The 16,355-nt window shown below is 40.8% G+C and overlaps 1 protein-coding gene across 5 annotated transcripts in view; it reads right to left on the bottom strand.

Annotated features, from left to right (window-relative positions):
- ATP8A1 (ATPase phospholipid transporting 8A1) overlaps nt 1-16,355 on the bottom strand; it is a 234,741-nt gene that overhangs the window by 60,655 nt on the left and 157,731 nt on the right. For all 5 annotated transcript variants that reach the window (XM_082728770.1, XM_082728772.1, XM_082728768.1 and 2 more), the window contains one exon: nt 12,005-12,177. In XM_082728770.1, coding sequence (XP_082584896.1) covers nt 12,005-12,177 — 173 coding nt within the window. The remainder of the gene's footprint in view (nt 1-12,004; nt 12,178-16,355) is intronic.

The following is a 16,355-nucleotide window of genomic DNA, read 5'->3' as shown; positions in this document are numbered from 1 at the left end:
CCCAAAGAGAAAATTCCTGATAGTAGAAACCTTTATTACAGTGTTCACACCAGAGAACAGTTTGTCTACGGTGCTACTCTTCCTTCCTTCCCTTCCCAAATGCCTGAATGCACATCACCAGCTCTGCATTTTTTTTTCTAGCTTAGTTCTGACTCTTCAGTCAGTATAACTCACGATGCTGCTAGGATACCCCACTGCTCCTGAACTTCTTCCCTCCCCACCCCTTCTCTCCTTCCTTCCCTTTTCTCTCCTTTTTCCTTTCTGTACTTCCTTTCTTTGTGTCTCTGTGTCTTTCTCTCTTACTACATCTAGTTACCAAGAAACTAGCACTAGATTCAGCCCAGGGCAGACGTAAAAAATATAGTGGAATGGAATAAATGGTAATTTTGCAAAAACAAGAAATTCACCTCATGATGTCATTATCCCAACCCTACAACTCTTGCTCATTTTTCCCTGTTTGTTGCTGGAAGTCAGAGTCTGTTTAATCTGCTTTGTATCTAGATTGCAGAGGAAGTACATAAGGGCTATTGGATTCTCTAGGCTTTCTCACAGCGATAGGAAAAACAGATTGAATATTATTAGGTACGGAAGAAACATACCACTTCTTCAAGGGAAAGTGGGTATACTAAGAATGGGTCAAAGCTAGATGACAAGGGGGTTCTATATGTCAGGATAAGAAAGTCTGAATATCACAGCTAGCCCTAAGCAACAGGGGGTGTTAACTAAAAAGCTTTTGAGCAAAAAATGAGTATGGTAGAAATTGTGCATCAAAAACACTAAATTGGGTTGCCCATCAAAATGTCTCTTTTTTATATAGGTAGATAACTATACCTATCTCTACATATGTATCTGAATTGAAAAGAAAATGAAAAGAAAGGATATATGGGGTCTGTAGGGGGTTTTGAATGACAGTGGGATCAGAGATGACCCTGAGGTTTCCAGTGTGAGTGATGGATAAAATGGCGGTCTAAACATTAATCAAAAAGGTAGGATGATTTAAAGAGGAAAATTCTCAGGGAAGTTCTAGACCCTCAGAAGTTCAGAAAGCAGTGAGATATCCTAGGAGCATCGTTAAGTATACTGACTGAAGAGTCAGAACTAAGCTTAGAAAAAAAAATGAAGAGCTGGTGATGTGCATTCAGGCATTTACTCACTCATCAAGGGTTTAAATGATCCTTTAGTATGTGATGAAATTTCTATGGAAGAATACAAAGAACAAAAAGGAGAACAAAGTACAAGATCTTAGGACCTTCCTTCTGCCCCTAAAAGTTATTAATTTAGGGGCGCCTGGGTGGCTCCCCTAGCAGGTTGGGCCTCTGCGTTCAGCTCAGATCATGATCTAGGAGTCACGTGATTGAGCCCCGGCTGGCATTGGGCTCTCTGCTCAGTGGGGAGACTGTTTTCCCCCCTCTCTCTGCTTGCCTCTCTGCCTGCTTGTGATTTTTTCTCTGTCAAATAAATAAAATCTTTAAAAAAAATTATTAATTTAAGAACATTTATTGAACTACTGTACCAAGAGTTAATATTATGAACCTATATATAGGATAGTGGTCTCTCTATGGACTCTTGCTCCAAGGAGACATAAGTGGTAGAGAGAGACAGAAATCTCTCCTTCATGGCACAAGGTTCAGCCACCTTTCTCTGTCTAGCGAACCTTGCCTACAGGAATGGTGTGCTCCTACCTGGGAAACATGTCTACTCAAGGAGGCCTAGAGTGCTTCCCCTGTCTAGTTCTGCTCTTTTGTGACCTTGCTCTTCGAGTGGCTTCCATCTCTTTCCATTCTTGATATCTGGTTGGAGGGTCCATGGGCACTGGTTCTCTTCCCTTTTCCTGTGACTCTGGGTGAGGAAGGGCTGGAACTTCCTTAGGCTGTAAGGAGACGAGCTTGCCTTTCCTTTTTTCCTTCCTTCCCTCCTTTTTGGGAATTCTCTCCTACTTGGATGGATTTCACCAAAGGCTTTCCTCTCCTCTTAGAAATACCTAGTGCTGGATACTGACAGAAATGGAAATAAAATCCTGAAGATGCCAGGAGCTAAAGAAGTTGGTCAATTTGAGGGTCACACTTAGTAAAGATCTATGAGAAACCTTTAGGGGAACCATGATGTTAGGAGGGAAATGGCACAGAAGGAAAGAGTGGTGTGTCAGGGGTCATAGATAAACACACAGGCAGGGAAAGTTTTCAGCTGTACTGTTTACTCCCTGTGTGAGCGCAGGCTGACCAGTGTCAGGGAGGTAAGAGTGGGCTGGATGGAGCAAAGAGACTCCTCTCTCATTGTAACTGAAAACTTTGGTGTAGGCTTCAAGCTTGTAGCAACTCAGACTCCTCCAAACAACAGGCTTGAAAGACTCCCCAATGCCAGGAGTATTCCGCAGTGTCCTAAAACTAAGACCCCAGAAAAATTTCCTCCTCATACCTAGGAACAGAAAAGTTAGCACTTTCTAGTCAACCTCAGGGCATGAAGCCAGGCTGGGACAGGTGCTGATGACATGGATGTGTTAACAAAACTTTTAATGTTACTTTACTTCAGTAATTCCATCAAAACGTGGCTGCCTCTAACAAGAGCAACACTTGGGCAAAGGAAGAAGGGCTTAGACTGAGCCTTGTCTCCAACTCTACCTCAAGTTAGGATGTAGCTGTCATTAGGGAAGGATTTTACTGTCATTAGGGAAAATGAGGAAAAATATCTCACAGGAAAAACAAGAGAAGATCATGAGTACAAAAGAAATTACAATGACTTATAAGAAAGTAGAACTAGTAAAAACAGATATAACAAGAGTTTTTAAAAGGTCTGATAAAAAATCAAACAAAACAAAACCTTGGCAAGATTTGGGAAGATACCAAAAACATGAAACCAGAACAAGCAGTTATAATGAAGAACAAACTGAAAATAAGTAACATAAAAATATAACGATTAAAATAAAAAAGCTAATAGAAAACTGAATGGTAATAATAGTGCTTGGAAGTTCAAATTAAAAAAAAACTGTCTCAAAAGATATTAGGAAATTAAATGAAAATGAAATTTATGAGAAAAATGAAAAGAAATGGAGCAATATAGGTGACTATTCATAATAGGAGTTCAATAAGAGAATAAAGAGGGGCAGAATGAAATAGAGTAATTTTCTAGAATTAAAGAAAAACATGCTCTTCTATTAAAAAGGATTGCACAGGGCCAAGAATAAATATAATAAAAAGGTATTTACCTATCGACGCATTATGGTTAAATTAAGAATAAGAAAAATTTCTAAAGGTTTCTAAAGAGAAAAAGCAAAACATTTACAAAAGAAATTCAGATATGACTAACACTGGATGCAGACACAGAATTACTTTAAAATCTTCAGTTCCTGCCTCCTTATGGAGGTGGCCAGGGAAAAAAGACATACTAATACATATAGACATTAAGCAAAAATATGGTTATCAAAGCCCTAGAAATAACCAGACAGAAGATAGAGTGTAAAGCTTGCAAACTGAAAGAATATAATTTAGACATAATTCTAAATAAATCTCTATAATTTAGAGATTTAGACAGTGGAAGACAGGAGGAGAAGAAAGAAAAAAGTATAAATAAATAAAAAACTCAAAATAATATCAAAGAAATGAGGGCAACATAGCACTAATTATAATAAATATTAATGGTTTAAATTCACTAACTGGAAGAGATTCTCAGGTTGGATTAAAACAAAAAGATTCACCAATATATGGTGTCTAAGAGACATTCTTAATAATAATAGGTAGTAACAATAGCCTAACTATGGAAAGGACCTAGATGTTCATCAACAGATGAATGGATAAAGAAGATGTGGTATACACACACACACACACACACACACACACACACACACACACACAATAGAATACTATGCAGTCATCAAAAGAAACGAAATCTTGCCATTTGCAACGACATGGATGGAACTAGAGGGTATTACGCTGAGCAAAATAAGTTAATCAGAGAAAAATAATTATATGATCTCCCTGATATGAGGAATTTGAGAGGCAACACAGGGAGCATGGTGGGTAGGGAAGGAAAAAATGACACAAGATGGGATCAGGAGGGAGACAAACCATAAGAGACTCTTAATCTCACAAAGCAAACTGAGGGTTGCCGGGGGGATGGGCGTAGGGGGAGGGTGGTTGGGATATGGACATTGGGGAGGGTATGTGCTATGGTGAGTGCTGTGAAGTGTGTAAACCGGGCGATTCACAGACCTGCACTCCTGCGGATAATAATATATGTTAATAAAAAATTAAAAAAATAATAATGGGTAATAGAAACTGTTTTTGCTCATTATGTTTTAAGCTCTCTACTTGTTTTATTTCATTCAGTTCTCAGAAGAACCCTTGAAGAGATAGGTTATTATTATTGTCGTTTTGCAAATGAAGAAGACACTGAGGCACAGAAAGGTTATATAACTTACGGCAAAAGAACAAATAAGTGGTGAAGCCAGGATTCAGCCCTAAGCAGTGTGGATTTAGAGACAGTATTCTTAACCATTATATTATACAGAAGGATTGAACGTAAGGGTTTAGGAAAAAGAAAAAGACAAGGCACATACGAAACAAAGGAAAGCCAGGTTAGCATTATAAGACAAAATAGAATTCAAGCCATAGGAAAAGCCATGATAGAGAGAATCTTTATGTATGATTTCTCACCAGAAATATTCAATTAGGCCATATAAAAGGAAATTTGATTTCTAAGAGTAACATAGTTTTTAATATACATAATAACCCACTTATTCCTCACAGCTGTATAAGAGCAATGATTGTCAACTCTGTTTCAAGAATGAATAAACTAAAGCTGAAGAAGTTAGACAAAAAAATTGCTCAGCTAAGAAGAAGAGGTAAGGCTCAGACTTAGATTCCAGAAAGTCTGGTCCCAGAACCTGAGTGCTGAAGTACACAGCATGGCAACCAGACAGAAAATGGTAGATTGCTTAGTAAATGGTATTGGGAGAATCTACTATGTAGAAATGAATTACATCAGATCTCTTCTTCCTAAGATATACAAAAATAATTGTCACATGGATTAAAGACCTATATGGAAAACAGAAAGCTGTGATGTTAACAAAAGAGATGTCTGAGAATATCTTTTTGAGTGGGACACACTTACTAATTAAAAAAGCACCAATCATAAAGGGGACAACGGATGGAATTTGACTGTCTTAAGGTCTATGATGGATCACAGACACCCCCACCATTTACATTTTGTCTAGAGCTGCTTTCATGCTACAATGGCAGAGCTGAGTAGTTAGGACAGAGACTGGATAGCCCAGAAAGCTTAAAATATTTACTATCTGGCCCTTTACAGAGGAAGTTTGCCCACGTTTGCTCCATGAAATACTCCCTTCCCCTTGGAAAATGCTATCTGGGACCACCTCCTCTTTCATGCCTTAATGTAAAGCTTGTTTTATATGCTTTACTTGTCTCTGTTTCTATTCCTTTGGTAACATCCCTTCTGTTTTCCAAGATCATTTTGCCCTAGGATGCAGTCTCTCCCTTGTCCTACAGCCATTAAACAATCATGGCTTACATCCTACCTGGTATTGACTCTTGGAACTCTAGCCTGGCCCCAAACACGAAGCCTTAAATTTTCCCTAAATGGGGATGGCTCAAATGGGTTTATTAAAAAGAAGGTAATCACTAGAAACCTTATGGGTTCAAGAAGACCCAATTACACTAAAGTAACTCTTTTCCTTTCCCACACAAAATCAGACCAGTAGACAGACAGATTGAAGAAGTGTTGTAGGTTATATATATCATGTCCTTAACAAACCAGAAAATGAACTCCTTTATTCCATCACCATAGAACTACAGAAGAACTATACGTAATCTATTAGGTGGATTTTTTTTTTTTTTTGATTGAAAACACATTAGAGTGCTGACTTACTGATTTATGTAAAGCTTCAGGGAGGCCTTGCTGGGAAGCTGCAGAGTCTGTACTTAAAATTGCTGAACAGAAAAGCATCATCACAAATTTGAATGTAGTTATGGAAGATACGTCTGCTTATTCCAAGTTAGCAAGAGAGAAAACAGAAAAAGACTGAAATGAATAAGACACCATTTAAGAGAGGCATGATCACGGAAATCAAGATAACAATTAGTCTTGGGCGGATAGTAATGCTAAAGGGAGCACGAGGGGGTTTCTGAGGTGCCGGTCATGTCTGGGTACTTGATACAGGAGTATATTCGCTTTATGAAAATTCACTAAGTGGCACGCTTATACTTTATGTACTTCCCAATAGAGGTTAACTCTGTTATTAGAATTCTATCGTCTGCAATTCTAACCGGGGTGTGTGTGTGTGTGTGTGGATGGTGGTTTATCTAAAATGATCACATCTAAAACTATAAAATGTTGAAATTACAGAGGAATTCTCAAGTGTTTAGATTTACCAATCTAAATTTTGCTATCAAATATGGACTTCCCTGGTGGGGACGGGTCCCTCTCAAGTGGCTAACAGGCTATACCATGGCCTTGCTGCTCCTTTATCATTCAGCAGAGAGAAGGCAGCAAATGAAACAGACAGGGCTGAACAGCTTATTATATTATATGAAAGCAAAATACGGCCATTTTATGGGGTTATAAAATTTATTCAGGATGTCTTCTTTTAGCCACACACGTATGAAAGAAATAGTCTCCCAACATTTCCAAGATTTATTCATGTTTTCTTGGAAGCAAATATGGGATTGACATTCATTAACAGTTTGTAAGTCTTCTCAAAGCCAAACATCTGCTTGGCATCCGACGGTGTTCACAAACTTTTTCTTTAAAGGAATGTCTGTTGAGCATTTATTAGCTTCATTTGTGCTCTATAACTACCCTCTGAGTAGAACGTTTATTTAGAGAAATCCTTAAGGTTTAAGACAATCCCCAAAGATTCGAGAAGTAGATCTGTCTTGACCCTTTCCTTAATGCACTTATGCTATGACAGAAAGTATTCGAAGTGTCCCTCTAGACCTCTTCGAGGAGGACTCGTTGATCAGACTGAGGTGAAAAGGTTTTGCCTGGAATGTCACTCCCGAGTGACGACACTCACTGAAGTCAAGTGTTTTCTTATGCACTGTGGGGAAAATGGCCTGAAAGTGGGTTAAACTTTGATTAGAGATGTTGCAAGTAGGGAAAAATGCTTAGTTCAATTTAACTTCTGCTTTTCAGAAGACATGAGTACATAAATTATGTAGGAGAATGGTGATTACTAGACAGTCTAAAAGCTGGAGGCTCTAGGCCAATTTTCAACCAACTGTCACAGAACATAAGTTTCAAGATATGTTTAAACGAAACTGACAACTACAGAAAAAAATGTAAAATTCTTTGAAAGGCTGCGTTATGTGAACTGATGAGGATCTCAGAAACCACATGCGATTGAACACACAGCAATACTTGACTGCAGCACTCCCACTCTCTTCTGGAGGAAATATTAAAAGAGGTAGAACAGATGCTTCCCCAAATTAAGCCGATCCAAGCAGTAGATAGATTCCTCCCAGCAGAGAGTGGCCCACAGAAATAGGGTGGGTCCAGAAAGTGAAAGGTCTGGGAGGGGGTCTTCTGGCCCAGAAGCTTTCAAGCTGGAAGGAAATTACCAAGGAAGGGTGCATGTGTGCATGGCCCTTCCACCTTTCTATGCCAGAGAAGCTCTACTCTTAGCTGCTTAGACATCCAGGCTCCAAGGAGGATTTGAATCCCTGCTGTATGCCAAGCTCTTCATTTTATAGGCCACAAAAACCCAAGCCAGAGAAATTCCATTAGGTATCCAATGTGCCAGAGAGGTAAAAATTTGAACAAGTATTTCATGAATCCTCAGATAAAATACCACTTTGCAGAACAGTTCTTGATTTTAGCTGTGCCCATAAATCTCCACACGTCTTAGAGCAAACTTTTCCCTCTCCTACCTGTCCGAGAGTTTTTTTTGGTGTGTGTGTGGGGGGGGGTTCTGTGAAGCCCCTAAAATGGTGCATTTAATTTTACCGATTTGTGTGTATGTTTTCTTTTTCTTGGGGGGGTGGCGGGAGGGATGAGCAGCAGTTTTCATGCTCTTCAAAAGCATCTGATCCCGGACGCCTGGGTGGCTCAGTTGGTTAAGCAGCTGCCTTCGGCTCAGGTCATGATCCCAGCGTCCTGGGATCGAGTCCCACATCAGGTTCCTTGCTCAGCGGGGAGCCTGCTTCTCCCTCTGCCTCTGCTGCCACTCTGCCTGCCTGTGTGCGCTCTCTCTCTCTCTCTCTGGCATATAAATAAATAAAATCTTAAAAAAAAAAAAAGCATCTGATCCCACCAAGGATAAGAACTGGTGTACTTGCGCAGGGGAAAAGAAGGACCACAAGGAGATTATGTTTATAACCTGGAAAACTTATCAGACACTCCTCTGACATTAGATGTATTATTTCCTATGAAACTTCTCAGCTGGTCCAGTAAATGGGCACAGAAGTAAAAAAAAAAAAAAAAAAAAAAAAAAAACCAAAAGCTACACGGTATCTCTAAAAATAGAGTACTTGGAGCGCCTGGGTGGCTCAGTGGGTTAAAGCCTCAGCCTTCGGCTCCGGTCACGATCCCAGGGTCCTGGGATCAAGCCCCACATCGGGATCTCTGCTCAGCGGGGAGCCTGCATCCTCCACACTCTCTCTGCCTGCCTCTCTGCTTCCTTGTGATCTCTGTCAAGTAAATAAATAAAAAAATAAAAATAAAAATAGAGTACTTGCTGGGCTGATAAAGACAGATGTCATTTTCCTTGTTGGGTTTTCCATCCTTAAAAAAATTAGAAAAAGTTACTTGAGGTATGACATGAAACCTTCCCTTTGTAAACCAAAACCAGGACTCCAAAGCACTGAATAATGTTGGAATGGGGGGGGGGATTATTTCTGTCTCTGAATAATCTCTTCAGAAAGTGGTGGGAAGAGAAGTAATGACTATCGACTGAGAACAGCTGTTTTTTTCAATTCAGCCCTAGGCTCTGGAGGGAAAACGTTCATCCCCATAACCATTAGGCAAACACCGAAAACTGCCTTCTGTCCTTTACGCCGATCATGTCAGGGAGGAAAGTGGCTGATGTCATCCTGAAGATGGAACTAATTTCGAGATCCTCATTATCCATTACGGGAAGGCATTCCCCTCCACTCCCACTCTAGCTGTGGCAAAGAGAAGCCTGCAGCAGACAGCAGACTTGGAATGATCTTCACGTGAGGACTGACCAAAGGTGGGAAAGCAGTGGGAGGGGAAAGCCCCGAAAGTCAGGATGAACACAAAGTTGTGAGACATCACCGTATTTTGAAATAATATTCACTGTTTATCTGGAGTGTCTGTTCTACTGGAGGAAAATAGAGAATTTCCTGCGGCTGGGAAGTCTGTAATCCTCTGAGAAACCTGGAGTGACACTTGCATTTAAAGGTAAAGGAAGATACATGGAATTGTCCACCTATTCCTCACAAGCGACAGAAGCATTATCATGGAAATTGTACGTCAAGGTCAGTAGGGTTAAACGACAAGAAAATGGTCTGTGCCAGCAGTTTAAATGCCAAGAGGCACCGGGCCAAGACGGCGCACAGACATAACTCCAGCACTGGCACTGATGTAATTACGGGCTTAGATGAATTCTCAACCCCAGACCGGAAGATGAACCACAGTCCTTATGGGAAAAGAGAAAGGAGGAAGGTAATTAGAAGAAAAAAGCTGAGGAAAGGTATTTTCCTTAAAACAAAACACCAAACAAAAAACCAAACAATGACAAACCGTAAAACTCTAAAGAAAATCCAGTGTCTACCTAGGGACCTTCAGGTCCTCGAACATGCATAAAACAGGATGGAGGGAGGAAGGGGCCACACACGTCTTTATAGGGCTCAGTTTTCGAGCTGCTCTGCATGTGCGTGGTAGAGTGTGACTCCCTCCCAGGGGCCCGGGCCTAGAGGAGCCCCGGGGTCCATGTGACTTGTGAGCATCCAGAACAAGGACCTCGGGAGGGAATTTCACAAGCGCGCAAACATATTTTTTCTCCCTTGACACTGCTTTCTACTTCTTCTCTCCCTCTGCTATTGTTTAATTTTGTGGTTCCACTTTTGAAGAATGGTGGGAGGTGCCGTGTTAAGCAATGCTCTAAGAATGAGACTCAGCTGCAGTGACTGTGTTAGGAAAACCGGCCTCCCACATCCATCAAAGCAACTGTGAGTCTACTTAAAACAGAAAAAAAAAAAAAAAAAAAAAAAAAGGAGACTTGGAGGAGAGCAGGCAGGAAGCCTTGTGCAGCCTTGTATGTGCAGGGTCTCTGCCCAGCACGCAGTAGGTCCAGCTCTGGCGCGGACTCAGGGAATGGATCACTGTATCAAAAGAGCTTTGGATTACAGTCCGTTTACAAACAGGAGCCAGCCCGCATAGCACGACTGTGCTTTGGAGCAAGCTTTTGTTGATCTTCGTGATCCCATTAGTGAAAGTGATTAAACAACCAGATCTGGCACAGTTATCCTGATGGAAGTGTGTCAGAGTTGAACATTCCTAAAACTTGGTCAACAGATTAGTAAGGAATCAAGAAAGGTCCCTGGAAAAGCAGATTTTAAAAAGCATGACAATATCAGAGTGTAAATGAGATCATCAAGGTAATTTCCAATTCTTTCTTCACGAAGGTAATTTCCAATTCTTTCTTCACCATTAAGCAGACAGCCTAATTATTACTGATACTAAATATGTGTGTACAGGGGACCCTGGGTGGCTTAGTCGGTTAAGGGTCTGCCTTCGGCTCAGGTCATGGGATTGAGTCCCGTGTTAGGCTCCCTGCTCAGTAGGGGAGTCTGCTTCCCCTCTGCCCCTCCCGCAATTTGTACTCCCTCCTCCCCGACCCCCGTCAAATAAAGCCTTAAAAAAAAAATGTATACAACAGGCTCTCCAAGAGCTCTATGGTAACATTTATTAACACATGCTACAGTGAAGAAAAATAAATGACTGAAATAATATGGGTTCCTACAATAAGTAGATTTTAACTCTCTATGATATAATTTTATAGGTTGAAATGATGCTTTATAAAAGGTACTTATTAAGTTTGGTTGAAATTATATTTCACAAAGTATGTTCCAATGGAAATTCAAGAAATATCTACAAGGCATGGCTTATAAATGTGGAGACAAATCATATACAGGATATTTCAGTGAATAAGCCCAGACCAAGAAGGTTTAAAAAGCATAACATTCTTTCATCAGTAAATGTATTTTTTAAGATAATAATAAAAGCAAATAGAAAAGTTTTAACAATAATGTTAAAAGAATAAATTCTGGGAAATTCTTCAGAAGCCCTGCTAAGATTTTGTCTCCTGGGCCGGGAGTGGGGGGTGTGGGGGGACGGTGGAAGCAGCTGTAGACACTGCCACCCCAGACCTGGTGGGACCAGCCAGTAAGGCTCTCAGTAAGTGGAAGGCAAAGAGGAAAAGCCTTAGGTTTCACAGTCAAGCTGAGTTATGAACACACTTTAAATTTTAGGAAGACAAAGTGTGAACAATTTTCACAAAGATATGGGGAAGATTCTTTGATGAGAAGTTCAGGAAGGACTAGAGCTAAATGCATTATGAAAATGTAGTTCTATGGATTAAGCCTTTATAACTCAAAACAGATTCAGATTAGGAAATAGGCAGTATTATCAATTAGAGGAAAGAGGAATGCACGGTCAAGAAATAGTCTTCAGGAAAATGACTCAGCATTTAAGTTACGTCAAGTCCTCCAAGCAGGCTCCAAGACTGATGTGTAGAAAACAGAATTCTTATATGGAAATGAGGAGAATAACGCAATTGGAACATGGGATGGCAAGAAATCTATCGATTCGAATTATGAACAGTAATTCCTAAGCATCAGTAGGACTCATCTAAAAAAACCTGCTACTAAATTCCATTTGAGGTTGTGAATCTTGAGTCTTGAGTGAGTGAGATAATAACCTGACAGTGACGAATTCTGGATAGAAAAACTTTGAGGAAGTTCACAAATCAAGAATTTAGGATTGAGGTGCTGTTTCCTGAAATCTCACAATATTCAGGAGAACTTACCTGCAGCAAATAACAGCTTTGCACGACAAAGCCAAGTCCAGGAAATACTGTCTTACTCCGAAAGTTAAGGCATACTTGAGGGTTTTCCCATCAATAATAAGAGCAAAATCATTCTCTTTTCGAAGAGCATCACCCAGCGTAGTGCAGTGGCGACTGAGCGTTTCCCTCGTTGCCTGCAAAATCAAACAAAAACACCCGCAGCGTTTACTTCCGTTTGTTCTACTGAGATGCCCTGAGTATGTTCAGCAACTACACTTAGATATTCTTAGTGCTTTTATGTTGTAAACTGCTTTCACGTAACTCCACTCATTTCATTCTCCCAAAAGCTCCTGAAAGGCGATTGGACAAATGTTATCGGTGAAAGTAAATTACTCTATTAAAGTCACACATCTGTGTCTACCAGGGTTGGGATTACAAATCACTGATTCCTCTGCGAGTTTGCCCATCATTCTAACCACACAATCACAATCGTGCAAAAATATTTTCAGTAAATTATCTTATTACAAAACAGTAACATTGTCTCAATTTATGAACTAGTCAAAATTGTTTAGCCATGAAACCAGGGGAAATGTTGAAGAATATCATTTAAATAACTTATGGGTGTTTTTTCCAGAATTCCTCAATGCTATTAAAACTTAATTTCCAATCACCAAGGGGGGGAAACGCAGTGTCTGTAATCTCTCGCCACTTCACTAAATTGGTTTTTATAAACTTTAATCATGACTTCATGATCCTGTATTTTATGTGGGGAGGGGGATGCCTGGCTTGGTAATCTTGATGGATCAAATAGAAGAACCCCTTCCATCAATGCAGAATTCACTTTCAGGTACAATAAAAACATTCAGTATCAAGGTAAGCTTTGTTCACCTCAACCATACAGAGGGTTTATACTTATCTTTATCTAGAACTGCTTTCCCAGCTCTTCAGAGGCAAAAAGTTGCAAGACATTTAGGTTTTCTCCCCAAGTCCTGTAGACCCTTCCTATAACCTAATGGGGCCAGCTTTCTGTCTTCTAAGAGCCCAAGCACTGTGGAGAAATGAACACTGGCTCTGCACAAGGAGACATAAGGAATGATTCCTCTCTTACTAGAGTTTTGTTCTCAATGCTAATATCTGAGTCTGTAGTTATTATGTAATATATATATATATATCATATATAATAAAATGTACCTATAGTAAAAATACTTATGTAATATTTTTATTATATTCACGGGAGATATAATTATTGTTTCAACTTAAGAGTGTTACTTCAGTTGCATTCACAAAGAGGGAAGCAAAGGCAGAGGTAATTAAAATTTTTATTGGAGATTTTTGAAGGTGTTTCTACATTCGTATTCAAATGTGGTTCACACTGGGTTTCTGGAATTTCAGGATCTGTTTACCAGAATAATAGAACCATGTTGTACCATAAAGTAAGTCTGCCCAAATTTCCTAATACTGGAACTTCACTTAATGCCTCCCCAGGCCCCCATTACCCACAGTGACACTAAGGACCACCATATAGCAGCTTTCTTTGCAAAATTTTCTGTTTACACTTTACATGGTCGGGGGGAGGAGCGTAGCTTTTTGAATTTATAGGCCTCACCCTCCTATTTCCTGCTAAAGATTTTTGGCCCAAGAGCACTTAAGTAAAGGAGGTGAAAATGTCAGAAAAGTTTTGCACATGAAATCTACGCATGACAATTTACAGTAGGTTTCTCTAGATTGTCTTAAAAACAAATTTGCAAAGGCTAAATGAACAAACAAGTAAATGAATGAACTGGTAAAAAAAGAAACTTAAAATACTTAGCGCCTACCACGTCCCGGGCACGGCTCTAAGGGCTACACATACACTGAATTTCAGTTAACACTCGCTCGAACCCCACGCGGGAGGCGTCACTGTGAGCCCCATTCTGCAGATGAGAAACAGGAGACACGACGGGAGTTCCTTGCCCACGAACACTTGGCCACTAAGTGGTGAAATGAAACTCAGAATTAAATTTCTGTGCTCACTTGTCTTTCTCCACGTAATCCAGGGAAAGCAAACCCCACTGGAGACAGTACCGGGCATAGCAAATTATAAATGGAATGCCCACACCAGTCTCTCTGCTGTTTCCCTAGAGCCCTCATCATCATCCTCGGTCTCTGATTTTGTCTTTGCTGCCAACAGAGATTTCTCTTTATAAAACAAATCTAAAACACAAACCACGGCTCTTCTTGTTCTAAAATTTGCCTATGGCGAATCATACGAGAAAGCCCCAGCTCTTTAAAATGACAGAGCTCTCCACAGTCGAGGCCCAACCGATCTTCATTCATACTTCCCTTCGCAGTCTTGACCCCTTTTTGCTCTCTCTGGCATCCTCTTCCCTGCGGGGTTAGTCTACCACCTTCTAACACAGCTTACCCACCAAGCCCTCCCAGACACACTCCATGGGCCAGGCATAACTCACTCCAGGCCAACAAGGCCTTCAGCTCCTCCAAGGAAGAGACCCCATTTCTCCCATTCCTCAGCAACAAACACAGTGCCCGAGATGACAAACGCCCGGGAATTACCAATGTATCCAATGAGAGCACTGATCAATTCTGAGTTCATCCTACTGCTGGCTCTCCAGTTCCCTGTCTGTTCTCACTTCTGATTTGAGAGTGAGAGAATGACTCTGTGCGTGTGCATGTGCGTGTGCGTGTGTGTGTGTGTGTGTGTGAAACAGACAGAGAGGGAAAGAGAAGGAGGAAAGGAGGGAGATCTTTCTCTTGCTCCTTAATTTTTGCAAAGAATAATCCGTCCCTCAAAGCAAGGCACTATGCACTGAATTGTCCCTGTGTTTTGTATGCTTTTGTGCACACGACTCCTGAGCTGAAAACCTGAAGGAAAACTGAGATGAAATTCAGGAGAACTTCACTGCTCTTTCAAGATCAGCAGCAGAACAAGACTGAAAGTCAAAGGACCCTTGAACTGGCAAATTCCAGCATTAAGCTCACCCATGGGATGCGGTCCTGTGAACCCCACTCTCTCTCCTTTTGAAGGTGTTCTCTGACACCTTGAAGTCGGTTGAGAACTCTCTTATTTGTGGCATCAGTACCCCTAGGTTTCCTTGGTGATTATCACAGGTCTTCAGCAAATCAGAAGGTGTCAGGAAATGTAACAGAGGTAACATTTCAGAAGGGGAGTCGAAAACACTCCCCCTAGAATTCTCTAGCCCGCCCACCCAGAGTGCAAGGTAACAACAAAGCTGCAAACGTTTTCTTATTTTAGTTTATAGCTTTCTTTTGTAAGCAGCTCTGTTGTTGGCTGTGTGTTGCCAGTTACAAGTTACATTTTACTCTTATTCATACCGCCAGGAGTATTTTAAAATTATTTTATTTACGAAGGTTTATTGCTTCTCCCCTAAGCCTAGGAGCCATACTTTATGGCCATATTGCATTGAAGCTTATCTCCTGTAGCTAGAAATAAATTTATTACTATATTAGCTGTTACTGTGTTTTCTTTTTGGCTACTGAAGGGGGAAATGTTTAAACATTTAAACTTAGTGACATGTGAAAGTGAAAATATATAAAGGAGAAGCTAAATCAGAAAAAGGATAAAAGACCATAGAGTAGAACAAAATAAAAGCTCTGTATCTCCTTATTCTATAGTCTTATTTGTGGGCTGAAAGAAGGTACGTGTGTGGCTCTAATCAGAGATGGTCTGAACTAAAGGCAATTTGGGGACCCATACAGGCAAGGGGCAAGGCTGGGGTCCAGGTAACTTACCAGGCAGCCATCCAGGTAAGGGAGGGAATGTGGGTGTGTTTGTGCCTTCCCTAACCTGCATCCCATGAGCACATTCCAGTCAATCATTCAACTCAACTCACCCTACCCACAGCCCTGCACCTAGCAAAACGCTCATCAGAAGCTCTCAGCCCCTAGACACCCTGCCACGCCTCCCACCTTGCCAGTTCACAACGATGACCAACATTTTCCTCTGTTCTTAAGTCTCCACCACATAGAAGGGAAAAACCACCCCACCCTGGGGACAGGTTCTGCTCCAGCTCTCAGCTCTTGGACATCCCATGACATCCACACTCTCAGCCATGCCCGGTGGATTCCATTTTCCTACAAGCTATTCCAGACCTTTTCTTCTCTCCCAGATCCCAAATTCTGCCCTTGTCACTTCAGCAAACATGTACTTACTTTACTGAGAAAGTTTATACGGGAAGAATTCCCTCAACGTTCCTCCCTCAATCTCAAAACTTTGCTTCTTTCTTGCTAAACCTTAAGGCAGGGGAGGAATTTTTTTTTTTTTTCACCTCGGTTTCTCCCACTTTTCTCTTGCATCTTCACTCTTCCCATGTCATGCTTTGTTTGTCCCTTTTAAGACAACGCACTGACAACA

This window comes from Mustela nivalis (assembly GCF_964662115.1).
Source record: "Mustela nivalis genome assembly, chromosome: 4".
Lineage (NCBI taxonomy): Eukaryota > Metazoa > Chordata > Mammalia > Carnivora > Mustelidae > Mustela > Mustela nivalis.
The sequence above is the reverse complement of the archived record's forward strand: the minus strand, read 5'-3'. Positions and strand labels throughout refer to the sequence as shown.